This window comes from Erythrolamprus reginae, chromosome 2 (genome assembly GCF_031021105.1).
Source record: "Erythrolamprus reginae isolate rEryReg1 chromosome 2, rEryReg1.hap1, whole genome shotgun sequence".
Classification (NCBI taxonomy): domain Eukaryota; kingdom Metazoa; phylum Chordata; class Lepidosauria; order Squamata; family Dipsadidae; genus Erythrolamprus; species Erythrolamprus reginae.
The window spans coordinates 84,431,943-84,452,062 of NC_091951.1; the positions used below are offsets into that span (position 1 = coordinate 84,431,943).

Below are 20,120 nucleotides of genomic sequence, written 5' to 3' on the forward strand. Positions count from 1 at the left end.
TAATGACCATATTTAGCTTATAAAGTTTTTTCCACAATGCACAAAAATGTGGAGAGTATAATTTATATTGTACATTCCGATAACTTTTAGAAAGTAGCTGTTATAAATAGAAAAAGCAAAACAAGCATGTGTAAACAATCTAAAATTATATACATGCACATATAAGGTGTAAGATACATTTAAAATGCTAAGCAAAGCTCTTGTGGGTTTTTTTCAAGCCAAGGATTTAATCAATTGGTTATTGAAAAGGTAATCGATCAATTGACTGCTTTCAATCATGCTTCCATTATCATTTGAGTTGGACAACTTGATGAAAAATGTTTAGAGTGAAAACAAGTGCATGGAACTCTTACAGATGAAAGGAATATGCTCTTAAAATGTCTTTGCCATCAATTCCAGCCACTATTCCAACAATGCTGACATCATCGCATGCCACAGATCTGAAGCCACTATATGAATGAAATGTTTGTGTTAGTCACATTGAAACAATTCAATATGTAAAGTACAAGAAATCAAACGAGCTAGATTTTACATTGGGATAGAATATTTCCAAAGCTTACATCAGTTGGGTCACTACATGATAACACTGTAATTTGCAGTTGGAAAGTTTATCTTTGAGTGCCGTTTTTTTCAGAGTAAGATGCACCTGAGTATAAGATGCACCTTAGTTTTGGGGGAGGAAACAAGGAAAAACAGCCTCTGCCTCCCATCAGCATAGATGATATATATGTTTGCTGTGTATTTCTGCATATGTGCCTGGCCCACAGAAATAGCAAAGAATTGGAGAAATGTACATTATGGCAGTATATTAATCTTAGAGAATTTTCTTAAATATAATCACACTAACTCCTAATTATAAATATAAATACAGTGATCCCTCGGGTTTCGCGAGGGTTCCGTTCCAAGACCCCTCGCGAAACTCGATTTTTCGCGATATAGCGGTGCGGAAGTAAAAACACCATCTGCGCATGCGCGCCCTTTTTTTCATGGCCGCACATGCGCAGATGGTGGAGTTTGTGTGTGGGCGGCGGGGAAGACCCAGGGAAGGTTTCTTCGGCCGCCCAACAGCTGATCTGCTCCGCAGCGCGGCAGCAGCGAGGAGCCGAAGATGGGGTTTCCCCGTTGCCCAGGCAACGGGGAAACCCCATCTTCGGCTCCTCGCTGCTGCTGCGCTGCGGAGCAGATCAGCTGTTGGGCGGCCGAAGGAACCTTCCCTGGGTCTTCCCGCCGCCCAGGCAAAGGGGAAACCCCAAGATCGCTTGCCGCTTGCCCGTTCACCCGCCTGCCCGGCTGCTCGCTTGCCCGTTCACCCCGCCCGCCCGGCCTCTCCGCTTGCCCGTTCGCCCGGCCTCTCCGCTTGCCCAGCCGCCCAGCCGCTCCGCTTGCCCGTTCACCCGCCCGCCCGGCTGCTCGCTTGCCCGTTCACCCGCCCGGCCGCTCCGCTTGCCCGCCCGCCCGGCCGCTCCGCTTGCCCGTTCACCCGCCCGCCCGGCTGCTCGCTTGCCGCTCGAGAGCAAGAGGGGGAGAGATAGAGAAAGAGAGAAGGAAAGAAAGATGAGAGAGGGAGGAAGAGAGTGTGAGAGAGGAAGAAGCAAGATAGAGAAAGAGAGAGAAAGAAAGATGAGAAAGGAAGGGAGTGACGTCATCGGGTGGAAAAATCGTGATAAAGCGTTTCGCAAAGATCGAGATCGCGAAACTCGGGGGATCACTGTAAATAGATTTATCCAAACATGACTAAGTGAGGGTTTAACTCAGCTGCCTTATCTTAATACTAAAACAGAACACTGGTAAAAAGGTGCATCTTATACTCCAAAAAATACGGTAATATTTTTCAGTGTGGTCTCCAGATACAAATTCTTGTGATTATGGGGCGAAAAACTAAAATAATTTAAAAATATATAGGGATTACTTGACATATCAAGGCTATCCTTAACATAAGTACTTGGATAAATTAGTGAATATGTATCACTATAAAGAAAAGAAAAGCAGCTTTCCTATATCTTATTTGAAATAGAGTATATAAAATATACAATAAGAAATTAAACATTTTTAATCCGCCTTTTAAAGAAAGCACCATGGTTAAATTATCAGCAAATCAGGTTAAATATCAGCCTGAAAGGGTCAGGTGAGGTTTGAAAGCTGAATAAGAAAAGGAAACTCAACCTGCACGTAACAACTCGGGGAGGGATGGAGGAATTTCCCTGTACAGAATACACAAAAGACTTCTCTGCTACAGCTTAAATAGACAAGTTCAGGCAAGAGAAACTCAACTAGTTATCCAGGAGTCCTGAACAAGATAAATTGCCAGTGGGCACTCAATACTATAATCACATTTGAAAAATACTAAATGAAATGTGAAACACTGTGTCACTAGGCTGTTAAAATGCCAAGAAACCACAAAACATTTTTTTTTTAAAGATGAGACTTACCTTGACCATCTGTGAGATCCTCCCAATAAATGATAGCAACTTGTCAACAAAGAGGATTTGTTATTTTTCCAGAAGTATACACGGAGTGAAAGATCCATGGAAGATGTCACGACGTGAAAAGGATCCTAAAGTAAGATGGAATGGCAAAAACAAATTAAATTAAATACGCCTAATATACCTATACAGAACAGAAAGTAACAACTACTCAGAGGTTGTTGGGGGTTGGTTTTTTTTTGTGCAAAATAATAGACTAAAATGTCTAAATAAGGAAGAGTCACCATACCACCCAAATAGAGGTAATAATTTTATGATGATCCTTAAAAGCCATCAATACAGTCCCGCTCAGAGTGTATACTGTCAGTTCTGGTCCAGCTGCTATAAGAAGGGTTTGTTTGCCAAATCCTTTCATACTTGTCATCTGCTGTTGGGCTGGTAGGGTGAAGCTTGCAACCTGTTTAGCTTTTGCATAAAAAGAACAACATTTATTCTTGTGCCACATAAGATGTCTGAAATTTGTATTTTTACCCAATAGTTCTTTGTCAATATTGATTAGTTCTGACAATTGTAATCCTGACACTGTCGAAGATGGAAAGACCATTTCATTTGATAACATGATTTTATGACTAATTTTATATCCTGACTTTATTAATTTTTATAAATACCATATTTTTGGACTATAAGATGTAGTGGTGTATAAGACGCACCAAGATTTCAAAGAGATAAGTAAGGGGGAAAAAATGTCTGTCCTCCCCAGCCCCCAGGAGCACTCTGCAAGCCTCCCAAATCTTCTGCGAGCCCCGTTTTTTTGCAAAAAACAGCCCATTTTCACCTCTTTCTTTTTGTGTGTGCACAGAGGGTTTGGGATCCTGCAGAGTGCTCCTAGGGCAGTGGTGGTGAACCTTTCATTCCTCGGGTGCTGAAAGAGTGCGTGCATGCTATCGCGCACACGTGAGTGCCCACATTCATAATTGAATGTTTGGGGAGGGCAAAACAGCTTCACACACCCCCTGTGGCCCTCTGGAGGCTGGAAACTCCCTTGTTTCCCAACTTCTGGTGGGCCCAGTAGGCTCGTGTTTCACCTTCCCCAGGCTCCAAAGCATTCCCTGGAGCCAGGGGAGGGTAAAAACGCCCTCCCCTATCCTCCTGGAGGCTTTCTGGAAGCCAAGAATGGCCTCCCAGAGCCTCTATATGAGCCAAAAATCAGCTGGCCGGCACACATGCATATTGGAACTGAGCTAGAGCAACGGCTCACATGCCAGTAGATATGGCTCCGTGTGCCACCTGTGGCACCTGTGCCATGGGTTTGCCATTACTGTCCTAGGGGCTGGGGGAAGGGGGAAAAACCCCATTTTTGCAAAAAAATAATTGTGGTTTTATTTATTGGATTTATATGCCCCCCCCCCTCTGAGTTTTTCCTTCTCCCAGCGCCTAGGAGCACTCTACAAGCCTTCCAACTATCTGCGTACCCCATTTTTGCAAAAAAAAGGGCCCATTTTTTTTAAAAAAGGGATATGGGGCGGGGCTTCTGGAGGCCAAAAATGGCTGTATTTAGTGTATAAGATGTACCAACATTTCCACCATCTTTCTTGGGGCGGGGAGGTGCATTTTATATGCCGAAAAATTTAGGGGACTGAACATATCCAATTGTACTCTTTTTTCCCCCCACGACAAAAACTCTGAAGTGAATTGGGCTGAGAAAGAGAGGCCCAAAGTCACCCAGTCTTTTGGCATAGCATGAGCAACAGGACTGCTTCATTCCGACTGCTTCATTCCTCCAGAGACATCTTGATGGCTACCACCAGCGGTGGGTTGCTCATTGTTCGGACTGGTTCTTAGAACTAGTAGCACCGGTGGCAGGAGGCTCCGCTCACCTGCCTGGGACACTTCTATACATGTGTGAACCAGTAGCAAAATTATTTACAACCCACCACTGGCTACCACCCACCAGAGCTTCTACAATGGGTCTGTATCATAAGCATTTAGACAACCATTAATTAGTAAATTTAAGCTTATCTTAAAGCAATAAAAGCAATAAAAATAGAAATAAATAAAAGAAAAAGAAAAGGCTTAACTAAGACAAGAGATTCTGGCAAATAATACATTTATTTATTTTATTTAATAAATTTATTTGCTGCCCATCTCACTGCAAGGCAGCTCTGGGCAGCTTACAACAAATTGCAAGGCATCAGAATCTATATTACCAATCATTTGGTCAGGGGTAGGCAAAGTTGGTTTTTCTATGACTTGTGGACTTCAACTCCCAGAATTCTTGAGACAATCATGCTAGTTCAGGAATTCTGGAAGTTGAAGTCCACAAGTCATAGAAGAGCCCACTTTGCCTACCCCTGTTCTAGGTAATTCAACCAACCTATTATCTGCCATAGGTTTTTTACCTTTTCAATTCCAATTGTCATATGCTCTAAATTGCTATTGATTTAGAATATATATTACCAGTCATCTAAGCCAGTGTTTCCCAACCTTTTTTGAGCCGCGGCACATTATTCATATTTTCAAAATCCTGGGTATCATTGAAGGGGGGGGGGCGGGCTAAAGAAAAGTTTGGACAAAAACCCCTCTCTCTTCCTCCCTTTCGCTCTATTTCTCCCTCTTTCTCTCTTTTCCTTCCTTCCCTTCTTTCTCTCCATCCCTCTTTCTTTCTTCCTCTCTTTTTTGCTCTTTCTCTCTCCCTCCTTCCCTTCCTCTATGTCTTTCTCTCTCCCTTGCTCTCTCTCTCTCTGTCTCTCTTGCTATCTCTTGCTTTTTTCTCTTTCTTGCTCTCTCTCTCTCTTTCACTGTCTCTTGCTATATGTGTTTTTCTTTCTCTTTGCCTCTCTTGCTATCTCTTTCTCTCTCTCTCTTTCTCTCTTTCTCTCTCTCTCTGCCTCTCTTGCTATGTCTCTCTTTCTCTCTTGCTATGTCTCTCTTTCTCTCTCTCTCTGCCTCTCTTGCTATGTCTCTCTTTCTCTCTCTCTGCCTCTCTTATATGTCTCTCTTTCTTTCTCTCTCTCTCAGCTGACTGCAAGCGGGAGCCCTGACGGCGGCAGCTGGATGTGCTGCTGGACGCCGTATATGCCAGGCCCGCAGCGCCAGCATATACCAGTATATGCCAAGCCAGCAGCCGCCCCCCCCTCCCACCGCCATCCTGCCGCGACTGCCTGCGCCGCTGCAGCCGCCCCCCCGCTCCCACCGCCATCTCCCCCGACTGCCTGCGGCTGCTGCAGCCCCCACCGCCAGTGCCCTCCCTCCGGGCCCCAAAGGACACTTGCCGCCGACACCAGGGAAGCTCCAGCTGGGCTGGGCGCTGCCGGTGCCTCCAACCTCCCGGCTCCTGCCCGATGCCGCGGTTTCTGGCGCTCTCCTGCTGGGCCCCAAAGAAGGAAGGCGGGAAAAAGGCGCGAAGAATGAAGCTCTCCTTCCTGCCTTCCTTCTTTGGGGCCCAGCAGGAGAGCGCCAGAAACCGCAGCATCGGGCAGGAGCCGGGAGGTCGGAGGCACCGGCAGCGCCCCGCCCAGCTGGAGCTTCCCTAGCTTCGCGGCACACCTGACCGTGTCTCGCACCGGTTGGGAAACGCTGATCTAAGCAATCCATCAAAATCAGCTGTAGTTCTTTTACCTTTTTCTTCAACTATCATATGTTCTAGGTTACCAACTATTTAATTTTTTGTACATACTCCAGGAGACTGGTAGAAAAGCAGGGTATGAGTATTCTAAATAACAAAAAATGAATACTCAAAAAGAATTAAGCTCTCTGGATTTGCTACAGAACATCAAAAAGAGTAAGTCATTCTAGAATAATGCGACTGAAGAAAGCATTCTTCTAAAAACTATCAGAAAGGATTTTTCTCAGAGTATTATTCAGGGACTAGAAATGGCACCTGAATGTTTGGCATAAATGATTTAAGAGAATGATTGCCATTTTTTCCAGATTATTATCAAACACGTTTAAGATAATAATGTAAAATTACTGATCAAGCAATATACAGTATGTGTCAAGGTCAAGTATGTATAGAAAAGGATATATTTGATATATTGTTGTAGAAAATAATAAAAAACTACTATTTGGATATATTTGGTCTTAATAATGTTACTGCCTGACAATAAATTTTATATTTTTTTCCATTATGGTCCCGCACATTTTAACTATCCAATGGCACATCTAAGATTACATAATAATTTGATGAAGCCTACCTGTAACATTCTTTTTGTATTTAGATTTCTCAATTACCAAATCAAAGCTATCAATGTGAAGCATCTCATTTTCGTGCAAAATGACAATTCTTGCTGATTCAGCTGGTAACCAGCACATCACCTGACAATGATTTGTAACAGGTAAAGGACTAGATAGCATCAAATCATCTTCTTCTGGCTGAGTTGCATAATATGTGTTGAACACCTGACATGCAAAAAAGAAAATAATACCAATAAGTTGGAATCGGAAAATGTAATTTATTCTTTTTTAGAAATATCAGTGCAACGTTTGAACTTGTATGAAAAATGTATGTCAATATATTTAACTTTCTATCCCAACTTAGGACCTTGATTTATCTCAGTGTATACTGTCTATGCGTGAGATACGGTTTGATACGGTTCCACATAAAGAGCTGATAGATAAATTAGTGAAGATTGGACTTAATCCCTGGATAGTCAATGGATTTGCAGCTGGCTGAAGCGTAGACATCAGAGAGTTATTGTTAATGGCGAGTATTCTGAGCAGAGTCAGGTTACAAGCGGTGTGCCACAAGGGTCTGTTCTGGGTCCTATTCTTTTTAATATATTTGTGAGTGACATAGGGGAAGGTTTGGTAGGGAAGGTTTGCCTATTTGCCGATGACTCTAAAGTGTGCAATAGGGTTGATATTCCTGGAGGCGTCTGTAATATGGTAAATGATTTAGCTTTACTAGATAAATGGTCTAAGCAATGGAAACTGCAGTTTAATGTTTCCAAATGTAAAATAATGCACTTGGGGAAAAGGAATCCTCAATCTGAGTATTGTATTGGCAGTTCAGTGTTGGCAAATACTTCAAAAGAAAAGGATTTAGGGGTAGTGATTCCTGACAGTCTCAAAATGGGTGAACAGTGCAGTCAGGCGGTAGGGAAAGCAAGTAGGATGCTTGGCTGCATAGCTAGAGGTATAACAAGCAGGAAGAGGGAGATTATGATTCCACTATATAGAATGCTGGTGAGACCACATTTGGAATACTGTGTTCAGTTCTGGAGACCTCACCTACAAAAAGATATTGACAAAATTGAACGGGTCCAAAGACGGGCTACAAGAATGGTGGAAGGTCTTAAACATAAAACGTATCAGGAAAGACTTAATGAACTCAATCTGTATAGTCTGGAGGACAGAAGGAAAAGGGGGGACATGATCGAAACATTTAAATATATTAAAGGGTTAAATAAGGTCCAGGGGGGAAGTGTTTTTAATAGGAAAGTGAACACAAGAACAAGGGGACACAATCTGAAGTTAGTTGGGGGAAAGATCAAAAGCAACATGAGAAAATATTATTTTACTGAAAGAGTAGTAGATCCTTGGAACAAACTTCCAGCAGACGTGGTAGATAAATCCACAGTAACTGAATTTAAACATGCCTGGGATAAACATATATCCATCCTAAGATAAAATACAGAAAATAGTATAAGGGCAGACTAGATGGACCATGAGGTCTTTTTCTGCCGTCAGACTTCTATGTTTCTATGTTTCTATGTTTCTATGAGATAAAAGAACTGGTAGATCTCCATTCAGCTCTAGCCAGCATGACCAATGAGAATTATGATTCAAATGCTCGGGAAAGCACCTGGTTACCATTGTCTAGTTTACATTGTTTGGCAGCAACTTTCCAAGAAATCCTTTCCAAATCTCTAAAATGCTGGAGTTGAGTCTTTGATCTGCATGTAAGCCATGACTTCTATTACATGACCCCTCTTATTTGAATTGCAATGCTCTATTCTGCATCATACATAACCTTTGAAACGTGTTCCAAAATGCAAGCCCTAACTAGGTGCTAACGATCTTCCCAGCTCTTACCTGTTTGCAAGCTCTTTCATTGTTACTCTCTGCAAACAATGCTTTTCCAGTCCTAAGTCTTTGCAGGTTTTTTTCATTGCTCTGAGTGTTTCTTTCCAGCCCTAACCAGGTGCTAATAATGTCCCCAGCTGTTACCTGCTTGCAAGCTCTTTCATTGTTACTCTCTCCCAATAAGGTTTTTTTAAAGCCCTAACCAGGGGATAAAATAATGTGCTGAAGCTGACCAGACTAAGCATGCTAGCCAGATGAATACCTGGCAGGCAGATTCTCCCCCCCCCCCCAAAAAAAAACCCCTAAGGTGCGTCTTATACTCCGGTGTGTCTTATACTCTGACAATACAGTAATTTTCCTTAGTTTTCCTTAGCAACTTATTAAAGAAAGGCCAAGAATATAAATAGAGGAAATACAAATGGTTATTTGATTTACTCATTTAATAAGTTGGAGCCAAAACCCTCAGGATGACATATAATATAGCATGAGACAGTAAAAGCATAATGTTGTCACTAACTCAGTCCATATCAGCTGAGATTAATTTTGTGACTGCATTTCACAAATGTTTTTCCAGAAATGACAGCTGGGTAGAAGCAATAGCAATCAGATTCAGAATGTTGATAATGTGAAGGAAACAAAGAATTTAAATATTACGTCCATTCCAAAATCCACCAAGACTGCTTCATGTCTGAAAGATCACAGAATCAAAGAACATAATAGTTGCAAAGGATTTTGTAAGTCACCAACCCCAAACCAATGCAGAAATCCATTTTGTAGTAACCCTTAAAAATGGGCATCCATCTTTTGTATATACACCTCCTGTGAAGAAATGTCTGTTCCCTCCCTCCCTCCCAAGTTCACTCTCTTAATTGGGAAGGCATTTTCCTTTCTGACCACTTGAATTCTATTTCCTTGCAATTTCTTAACACTCTTGCCTTTTGCCTACTCTTCTGAAACAATTATGAACAATTTTGTCCTACTTTGCTGCAATGCCATTAGGTCTCGAGACACATTTAATAATAATAATAATAATAATAATAATAATAATAATAATAATAATAATAATAATAATAGAAACCATACCTTTGGTGAAAAAGCAGTATCACTAGGACAAACAAGTATCCATTGCCCATCTGGTGAACACAAAGACAACTGCATACCACAGTTCTGAAACAATTTTTTGTATAAAATTTGGCTTAGATCAGTTGCTGCCAATATACGAAGTGAGCCTTCTTCAGTCCCCACCTAACCCAAAGAAGAGGAAAAACCATGTAAAATACCTGGAACTTCAGAGATTCTAATTACTTCATTATTGTAGATACTGATTTGCCAGAAATTTGCTGTAGTAGAGTATAGCTTTTGCTCATCCTCATTCTGTTATTTTGAACAGAATGGGCATGAGCAAAAACTATATACTACAGCCAATTTCTGGCAAATCAGTATCTACAATAATTGCTAAGTTAATAGGACTATAATCTAATTCTATTAGCTCTATAAAACTTGAATGCCAGCCCCTGAACCACCGTTTTTCCCAAAATAATACATCCCCTGATTATAAGGCCAATTGGGCTTTTGAATACGTGGCAATAAGGCCAAGCACTTATTTCAGGGTTAATATATACTATATATATATATATACCGTATATATAAAACAGCGTCTTTTGGGGGGGAAACACGGTACAAATAATTGTTTCTCACAGCCTGATATTTGAGACTACAGTATATGTATAGGTAACATTTGAGCTTCCTTGCTAAAGTTTCTTTCCACATCAACGGGAATCCAGCATCTTCAAAACTTCCTGCATTGAGAAAGATACAATCCTATTCCTCCAAGCAACTATGGAGAACACAGGAAGATGGCTTTTGCCATTTGGGGAGTGTGTGTGGGGGATCCCAGGTTGGGAGATGTGGGAGTTACAAACAATGGGGAATTTCCCCTGCTTCATGTTTATAGGAAATGCTACTAAACTGTAAAGTAAGAAAAAGGCTCAACTTCCCAAACTCGGTGGATGCCCCAAGGCGTTATAGGTACAGAAAGGATTGGTACTGATTTCAGGCTGCCACAGGTTAACAGATCACCAACTTCTGGTCTGTGGACCACTGGTGGTCCATGAGAAAATTTTGCTGGTCAACGGAGAAATTTTGGCCCCTGAGCCAGATATGGCCAAGTGCAATTAATCCAGTCCAGAAAGAAGAAAGGACAGGGAAGGAATGGGAAGGGAAAGGAGGGGGAGGGGAGGATCTACTGCTACAGCTCTGGAATATGGGACTGACTTTCCCAACATCAGCAAGCCACCATCAAATTATCTTCAATTATTTTGCAATAATTACCTTTAATAATTTTGTTACAATTAAACCTTTAAAGATTTTGTTATGATTAAATAAACATTTATGATTGTTATAATTAAGTATTTAAAAATTTGTTATGTTAAATATGTGCATATCATATTAATAAAATGGAAGTTCTCTGATCATGATTCTACAAATACAGTATATCTTTTTTTTAAAAAAATATTCATATTAGTGGCCTATGGGATTTAAAATTATGAATTAGGGTCCATGGGATTTTAAATTATGACTTTGGTGGTCCTTGAGGTCCAAAAGGTTGAGGACCCTTGCTTTAAAATGTCCTATTTTGCAAGTATTTGGCAATCAGAAGAAAGCTTCCTTGAGAGTGGCGATCAACTCATTTAGTGTTTTACTTACCATTACGAATGGGTTATTCTTTACTGTGTAGGCTACCGTAGAGCATGATCTGGATGACACTGAAAAAGTTGAAAGCTCTTCCCCTGTAGTCCCATGCCAGAGTTTGATTGTCCCCCGAGTGTCTGCTGTAGCTGCCAGTGTAAATGCAGGAAATGTGATAATATTTACTAGTGGAAATTCCTGTTGGGGACTAGACCAAATCTGTTTACCCTGATAAAAGGGGGGGAGGAAGAAAAATGAAAAATCATTCTATTTGATAAATATATTCATAAAAAAACACCATCTTCCTGTTAGGGTAACTATTATTGCAAGTTTATGTACCATGCATTCTTTTCAATCTGAAATAATTTTCCATGAAAAGATATCCAACACACTTGTTTGGTGAAAAACTATTTTTATCGGTGTTAGGGGGGGGAAATCTCTACCCAACTCATTTGCTTTTATCTTGTTGAAACTTGTTCACTTCATTTATTTCTCTATTAGATCATGATAATGAGTCAGACTTTTTCATTGTATTTCAAAGTCCTGAGCTGTGGCAAAAATTTCCTAAAAGATATTAGTTCATTTAACATAAAATAACAACTTCCTTTGGATCACAGTCAGGGGTGGGCTATTGCCTGGAGGCGGGGGAACGGGACGCAGTGGGGTAGCGAAAATGGAGCTCCACCCCAGAGTACCCAATTTGCACTGAAATATGTTGAAAGAAAATGTCCTACATAAGCCACACCCACAGTGTGGTAGTAAAAACTTTGGTAGCCATTCAATGATCACAGTTGTGATGCCTATGCCCCACAAAAACTATTAAACTATTAAAACTATTAAATAAAGTCTGTGAAAACAGTCTTTATGTCTTTATCAGCTATTTTTCATGTACTGCATTCTGGAAGAAACAGCAGGTTGCTTATATCAGGTGTTAAATTTTATCTACTTAAAGTTGGCTTAAAGTTACGAAGGTTGGAGACCCCTGGTTTATACAGTTCACATTACATTTTCAAAATAACATTCCACTTTGAGAATTTTATTTGAATATTATTTAATGCCATTTCTTGAATGTGTTGAACAGATTGGGTCAGCTTTCCCCTACTTTCATCTTAACGCTATCATGAAAGAACTTCACTCAACCTATTCTTTTACCCAGATCTTCATTTGGATCAAACAATTCCCTTGAGAGTACATTTTAAATTTAGAGGGGAGGAAATGGAAGTCACGTGGAGCCAGATCTGAACTGTATGGTGTATGGAGTAAGACAGTGTGGTCCAACTTTGCAGTTGCATTTTGGATGGCTGATGATGAGGTGTCTGATTTAATAGTCCAACAAAATTTATTTAATGTTTCTGGACTCTGCTTAACTTTCAAATTTTGAATGTTAAAGCCTAGCACTGAATTGATAGTAGTGCCAGGTTCCAGAAAAAGCATGGGAATCACACTGTCTGAGTCTCCAAAAATTGTAACCATGAGTTTTCCTACCAAAGCCAGGTTTTTTTTTTAAGCAAGTGGAATTTAATGATGATATTCCCTGGATGGGTGTGTCATTTCTAGGACACAGTAATGATCTGGAGCATCCTCAACTCTCACAATGCTCTAAAAAAAAATCATCATAGCATGACAACATTGCTGGCAAAGTTCAACATTTCCATCTCTTCAAAGGTGAAATGCTCCCGGTTCGCTCGTCCTGTTGGTCGTCAAAGACCCAGTTGCAAAGGCAGTGCGAAGCTCTGCCCACCTGCTCAGACACCTCCATTTGGGTTCTTTTACCCTCTGCACATGCACAGAATACTTTGCGCATGCGCAGAGGGTAAAAGAATCCAAATGGTGGCGTTTGAGCAGGTGGACGGAACCTCGCACTGCCCTCGCAACCAGCTCTCTGACGATCTGCTGATTGTTCATCAATCACTGCTATCAGCATTTCTTAGCCAAAACTCATCAGTTGTCACAGATCATTCGCCTTGTTTTTGTTAACAAAATTCAGATTCCCTTGATTCACTATCTTTAGATTTTTGGCCCAGCAATGCACAGTGCTCATTTTACCACCATTATCCCCATAAATAAATTTATATTCAGTGGCGAGATTTAATTCAAGGGCTTCTCTTGGTAATCAGACATTTAATCATGTATATTGTTTAAGTGCATTGATGAGTACTCACTGTAGAATTCTTTTTCATGAACAACAGCAAGACAACTTTTAATCACAGTAATTTCCTACAATTAAATTAAAAGAATAGATATACAGTACAGGTAGTTCTCACTTTATGATCATAATTGGGACTCTTAACTTTCTTTGGTAAGTGACATAATTATTAAGTAAATCATGCCTGATTTAACAATCTTTTTTTTTGTCATGATCATTAAGCAAATCACAGTTGTTAAATAAATCTGCAGCCATTAAGTGAATCTGGATTCCCCCATTGACTTTGTCAGAAGCTACTTGAGGACATTGTGCATGGTGATCATATGGTTCTTTTCGTCTATAGAAGTTAAGGAACTGAATAGTACTACAGATACATCCAAAAAATGTTTCCTTTTGTTTTAGAATATTCTTAAAAGCTATAAAACAATCATAAATGCCATCTTTCCTGAGATCTCTTGAGATTCTGCCCAAGAGCATTCAAGTCTACAAGAGCAATCTTCTGGTCTACTCAGGCCAATCAATATTTTATTTCTTTTAGGATTTATGACTGTTGACTACAAATGACTGTACCTTTTCTTTCGCAGCACTGACCATTTGCATCTCACCATATAAAACTGAATCGAGTGTCTTACATTTTCTTTTCTTCTATCTTTTATCTTTAGAAGCTGGTTTGCTTCTAAAGCAGGGTTGGAGGTAAAATGGGCTGAATTCTCTACTCTCATTATTCTAGATTACGGGGCCAGGAGCTGGAACTATAAAAATCATTCCTGTATTTGCTTTTTGACCTTTCAGTCATCTGAAAGGAAGCACATTAGGGGTCAGGGGGAGACACCAGCTGAGCCACCCCTGAAAGATAGGTGGTAGCAAGAGGAAATTATCAAGCCACTACCCCAAAACAGGAAATGGGACAAGGGTGTGATGATGTTGAGCTCTTCTGGAAAAAGAGGTTTCAGACCTCCAACTTTCAAACAAAAGGCTCAATTATATGTATCTGTGTTTTCAAAAAAGTTTTTATCTACAGCATTTGTAAAGTCTTTCTATATTTATTCAATTTGATACCACCTGACTCCAAATGACTTTGTTAGCTCACAATACACAAAAATAATACTGAATAAAAACAATACAACTGTCAGGCTGAAGCCATCATTTGGTTAGAGACTTTGGCCTGCCACCAATAGATTTTTTGCCACCAATAGATCTAGCCATACTCCAGACAAAGCATCTGGATTTTGATCCCTGTGGTTGCATGAAGGAAAAATTCTAGTCATAACAAATTCCTTTCTTGAAGCTCCAAGGTCATCTTTTGTCCAGCCCCAGCGGAAGTAGGAGAAGGCTCGTGGATGTGCAGATACCAGACTGGTCCACGTGCTGAACTTGTGGGTGTGGGGATGATGGATGAACCTTAACCTGGGTGGGGACTGTAGGATTGTCAGTACAGTACTGGGATGACTATGGTGTGTGCCAACATGGCTTTATTAATAAATTGGAACTTGGGAGAAACCCTAGGACTGGATTCTGATTTATTTCTCAGATGTTAATTGGAACCCTGACAATGACATAGATAATCAAACACAATCAGATGCAAAGAAAAAAGCAAAACATCCCAGATCAGCTAATATCCAACAAAGGGGATATCAGCTACTCCAGCACAAGAGCTGGGGAACAGCCAGGTCTTTATGGCTCTTCTCTGCAAGTCTTTGAAGTTATTTACGCCATATGCTCCCTTTTTCTTACCTCTTGGACATTCCATGCCCTGACTGTGCCATCAGAAGATACAGTACATATAGTGGAATTTACTTTTCCTGTTGCAAACATATGCTCATTCTCGGATAGATAAGCCATTCCATGTATTACTCCTGCAGCAACACAACAGATTTGTGTTTAAAAGCAAAGTCTTTTGGGGCTTGATTATCTTCTAGTTCAGTGGCTTCAGAAGAACAAAGGGTTTTCTTCTGAAAACTAAACTATCAACTTTGCATAATACACTGTAAATTTATAATCAACTATAAGTACTAGCAGTTGGATCAGCTTTGAAATTTTGGATCACAAAGGAATAGAAAATTTTGGATCACAAACTTAGAAAACATTTGCCATTTATTTGTTGGAATGGCTGCAATGGTGCAATTGCATCCACCAATGCAATTGATTCTTCTCTCACTCAACTTCTATAGAAAATTCATCCCAAGCCCTGCTAGGTCACTCCAGCCAGGATAGAAGGCGTTTTGGTGGATGATATTATTAAGCTTTTTCAGCCAACAAACATTTGCATTCAGAGATCATGACAGTAATGGAGGAGCTGAATTAGACCCATCCTGAGATACTATATAGGTTTCTACGCTTGTATGATTGTATGAGGATAGGTGGACGGATAGGTGGATATGGATTCAACAATTTCCCAAAAAACTGATTTAAAATTCCATGGAGGCCCAAAACCTAGGATTGGGAAGCAACTGATTGGGAAAATATTTGGTAATTGTAATATATATAGCAGGTGTATTTTATCAGACTATAATCTCTTATTTTCTAAAAATGCAGAGTTTTATAGCACCCTGTGCTCTTCCATTACTGCAGAAATCCCTCAGGAGTTGGGTGGCATACAAGTTGAATTAAATAAATAGAAGTTCTTGTATTTTTGAATACAAATCATATACATAACAACAGTATAATGCATGTTAAGAATTAGGAATTATTTCAATATATTATTTCTTTTAAAAATATTACTTTGGTGGTTTATCACATTTCTCATACCATTGTGTCCTCTTATAGCTTTACATGTATAATCAGCAGAAGGCTGTCCTGATGTCATCTTAGATTCAAGATTTGAGCGATGAAGATAGTACTTTTTCCAAGAGTGGATTCCTGGGATCATAGAGATATTGCAGAAAGCCCACCTTTTCAGACACATATTTCTATAAATATAAACAATTGCACTATTACTGTGAAATTTAAATTGCTTTATCCAGATCTGATCTAGTAAATAGCAATTCTATTTTTTAAATAATTATCTTCTGTAAATATGACTTATTAGATTAAAAAGAATGTTGGAAGGTTATTTTAATGTCATTTCTGAGTACTTCAAATCTGAATTAGTAATAAGAAAATTAAAGTACTGTAAATATTAAGAGAGCAACAAAATACCATGAACTCAATAGTTACTAATTATATAGTAATTACCTACTTTTCTTAACATTCTTAACAGTCAGTCATAAATATGCAAGTATTTACAATTGGCACGTGTAATTATATAAACATTTATATTCTTCTTGAAGCTTTGCAATCGTAAGATTGATTCACAATAATAAAATGTTAATTACACATTTAAGGAAATAAAAATAGCAAATATAAGCTGATTCAGGAACTAAGATGAAATTGGCATTTCTGATAAAATGGGTATTTATTTGAGCAAGAATGCTGAAATGCTGTTAAATAGTAGACCAAGAAGGCCTTTTTCTTTTTGGCATCACCTGTATCCGTTAAACAGAAGACTCTTCAAATGGTCCTCCTGTATTTCTATAAAATATAATTATGTATTTGATACAACTGGTTCAGCTTCCCTATTTAGACATCACCATGGAGTTCCCAGGCAGTGAAAAACCAACCAGGCCTGCCTAGACTCAGCAGGTGGCAGCACCTGGCTAGCCTTTCTTATAAAAGGAAACTTTTAAGGCTTAGTAAGCAAAAAGGTATGGCATTTACCAAGAACAGTTATTAAATGACTTTAAAAAGTGCACAGCTGTTTTCTCAGATGGGAAACCTAGCTAGTCTAGCATTTTGTTGACACAGAAACCTACTGGGCACTTACTGCGCCTGCAGATCTGAGCTACAAAAATCCAGGCAAGTATAAATTGGCCTTTTTCCCACATTTGCAGCCTAAATACAGTAACCCTACCTGTAGGAAACCCACAAGAAGGATGTGGCAAAAATAACAATTCACCCTTCCACCTAACAACTAGGAATAAATTGTTGGGAAGAAGTGCATCTTCATCCAACAATCTGTAGCCATTAACATCCATTCTTGGTGAAATCCAGACCTTCCCACTATTTCTTGCTGTTCTCACCTCCAGAGAAAGGTGGTCTCTGCTGCTTCGTTCCATACCTAAAATGGGAAGGAAAAGAATGGTAGGTTTCAGAAGCAGCTTCTTAAGATTCACTGAACCAAAAGATAGAATTCACAGCTTGCACTAATTATGATTTGATTTAACTATGATAGAATAAACCACAACAACATGGTTCATGTTTAATATTGACTGAACTGCAATTCATGATACACATGCTAAGTACAATAGCTGAAGCAATCACGCTTGGGTTCATGCTACACACTGAACCCCAAACATGCCTAACATATTGTGCCAACCCAGCCCCTCTGATCAGTTTATAGTTGTGTGTCCTATAAACCCAAATGAGATTGAATAATGGTTTAGTGCAGGTGTCATCAAACATGGCAACTTTAAGACTTGTGGACTTCACCTCCCAGAATTCTCTAGCCAGCATAGCTGGCTGAAGAATTCTGGGAGTTGAAACCCACAAGTCTTAGTTACCAAGTTTGAAGACCTCTGGTCATGCAATTAAAGCCAAACTTGGCAACTTTATGGCAACTTGGTATAGCTGGCTGGAGAATTCTGGGAGTTGAAGCCCACAACTCTTAAAGTTGCCAAGTTTGAAGACCTCTGGTTTAGTGTGTCATGCAACTAAAGCCATTAGTTATGGCTTAGTAAAAATTTAGGAACTCAACCAGTGCTTGAGAAACTGCAAGATAAACCAATAAATGTGCTTACTCAAGGATCCAAGCCCATTTTAATTAAATATGCACCTACTCCCCAGGAAGATGCCACTTTAGGGAGAAACAAAGTTTGTTTCTCCCTAAAAAAAAGGAAAAAAGGGATTGTGCATAAGTGCACCATGGTGCCTACCATCCCTGTCCTAGTGTCCTATTGTCCAAATTTACCTACACCGACTTTCTTTTGTTTATGCTTATGCATACATATTTTTCTTGTGCACGTTTTCATAAATAAATAAAAGAATAGAATAGAATTTGTCTTTGGTGCACATGCTCTCAGTATATGTAAAACAAAATATACATTTCTCAAGAATCATGTGGTACAACACTTAATGATTGTCATAGGGGTCAAATAAGCAATGAAGAAACAATCAATATTAATAAAAATCTTAGGATACAAGCAACAAGTTACAGTCATACAGTCCTAAGTGGGAGGAAAAGGATGATAGGAATGAATGAATGAAATAAATGAATTAAATAAATAAATAAATAAAAATAAAGTGTGATTGAATTTTACCCTTAAAAGTGGCATCACTTTTTTAACCCTAGAAGTGGCATCAACTCAGCTGGTAAAAGCTATTCCTGGCATCAGGCCAAATGCTTTCCTGCCTATGAAAAGCTCCGAAGCCCTCAAGGTAAGAAAATCATAGAGGACAATCATGTTTCAAATGCAACATCCAATACTGAAGCGTGCAAACCGGATCCAGCATGTGAAACCAACAACAACAAAACCGGATATGTCGTCACGGCCAGCCGAGTTCTCTAGGAAGGGCGAGACTTCCGGCTCCCTTCTCCGGGGATCGCGGCGGCGTCCTCCCACCCTCTTATTAAACTAGTTGGAAGATTCATTTGCCTTCGGCCGATTTTAAGAGCCCTTTGGGACGTTTTCCCTCCCGCCTCAAAAAGGCCAAGAGCGTTCTTGTTCGCAAATGAACGGATTATGATACGAACGATGGAAGTGGGCGCGATCGATACTAGCAACCCCACCCGTGGGTTGCAAACCTCGCGCCCCCCACAGCCAAGGGGATTTTTAGGCAGCTGTAATGTCAGCGGGTTAGGAAACCCGGCACTGTATTGTGCGTGACTGGGATCACCGCGGTGATCAGCCAAGTACGCAACCCTGCTGCGTGGTCTCCATTGCGGGAGCGGGTGTACCTTATTCACTTGAGCTGCTCTGAGCAGATCCGGCACTTCTAAATACGAGAAGAGCTGGATAACGCAATCCAGAGTCAGCGACTCGGCGCTCATCGTGTTTTTCAGGCGTCCTCACAACCAATTTATACGGAGACGGGAGACGTGTTTTTTTTTTTCCCACCACGCCCCTAGCCGAATGCAACGCTGAAGCATATCCTCGAGGCGGGATTAAAAGTTTCGGTTTCCCCCGTGACTTGTCTTGCAGCTGCCCGTCAAGAATGAGAGGCGGCAGACTTAAAAAATATTGCTTGCACCGAGCGGGTGTGTGGAGGACTGATCCGCTCAGTTACTTTGTATCGTCGCTTAATAGTTCTTTTCAGGGACCCTGATCGCTTTAACAAGAACACAAGAATGTGTTCCAAAGATATGTCCAAAGATACTTCACCAGAAGTATCGAAACTCGAAACAGAATACCCTATGACAGTGTTTCCCAAACTTGGCAACTTGAAGATACAGTATTTGGACTTCAACTCCAGAATTCCCCGGCCAGCGAATTCTGGGAGTTGAAGTCCAAATACCTTCAAGCTGCCAAGGTTGGGAAACACTGAACTAGACAATGTCATTTGGTGGGACCTAGGGGAAGAGCCTTCTCTATGCCCCCGCCCTCTGGAATCAGCTCCCCCCAGAGATTCGCACCGTCCCCCACCCTCCTTGCCTTCTGTAAAAGTTTAAAGACCTATCTGTGCTGCCAGACTTGGGGCCATTAGACCCTAGCCCCCTGGCTGATGAGTGTAGTAGGTATGAATGGGAATGATTTAAATGTTAATAGAGTTTTTAAAGTTTTTTAACTATAATAATGGGATTTTTTAGATACGTATATTGTTTATTGTTTTGATATGTTGTGAGCCACTCCAAGTCCTCGGAGAGG

At 40.3% G+C, this 20,120-nt stretch overlaps 1 protein-coding gene across 2 annotated transcripts; it reads right to left on the reverse strand.

Moving 5' to 3' along the window:
- Positions 1-47: 47 nt before the first annotated feature.
- On the reverse strand, positions 48-19,419 carry FBXW12 (F-box and WD repeat domain containing 12). Of its 2 annotated transcripts, none has more exons than XM_070738541.1 (10): positions 19,214-19,419; positions 17,340-17,377; positions 16,030-16,190; positions 15,016-15,137; positions 11,154-11,363; positions 9,531-9,692; positions 6,617-6,821; positions 2,713-2,888; positions 2,430-2,554; positions 48-449 (listed from the first exon to the last, which is right to left on the reverse strand). In XM_070738541.1, exons 1-10 carry the CDS (start codon positions 19,304-19,306, stop codon positions 350-352), a joined length of 1,392 nt encoding a protein of 463 aa, XP_070594642.1. In that variant the 5' UTR covers positions 19,307-19,419; the 3' UTR covers positions 48-349. The 2 variants fall into 2 exon arrangements, with proteins under 2 accessions (XP_070594642.1, XP_070594643.1); XM_070738542.1 differs by lacking the exon at positions 19,214-19,419 and adding an exon at positions 18,576-18,853.
- Between the last annotated feature and the right edge of the window lie 701 nt (positions 19,420-20,120).

What these genes read in the sequence shown, in the direction of transcription:
- FBXW12 (XM_070738541.1), bottom strand. Translation starts at nt 19,306, where the DNA reads ATGAGCGCCGAGTCGCTGACTCTGGATTGCGTTATCCAGCTCTTCTCG. An exon ending in ATACAAAAAGAATGTTACAG is followed by an intron (nt 2,889 to 6,616) that starts GTAGGCTTCATC and finishes TTTATGCAAAAG; the next exon opens with CTAAACAGGTTGCAAGCTTC. An exon ending in GGATCTCACAGATGGTCAAG is followed by an intron (nt 450 to 2,429) that starts GTAAGTCTCATC and finishes TCATTCATATAG; the next exon opens with TGGCTTCAGATCTGTGGCAT.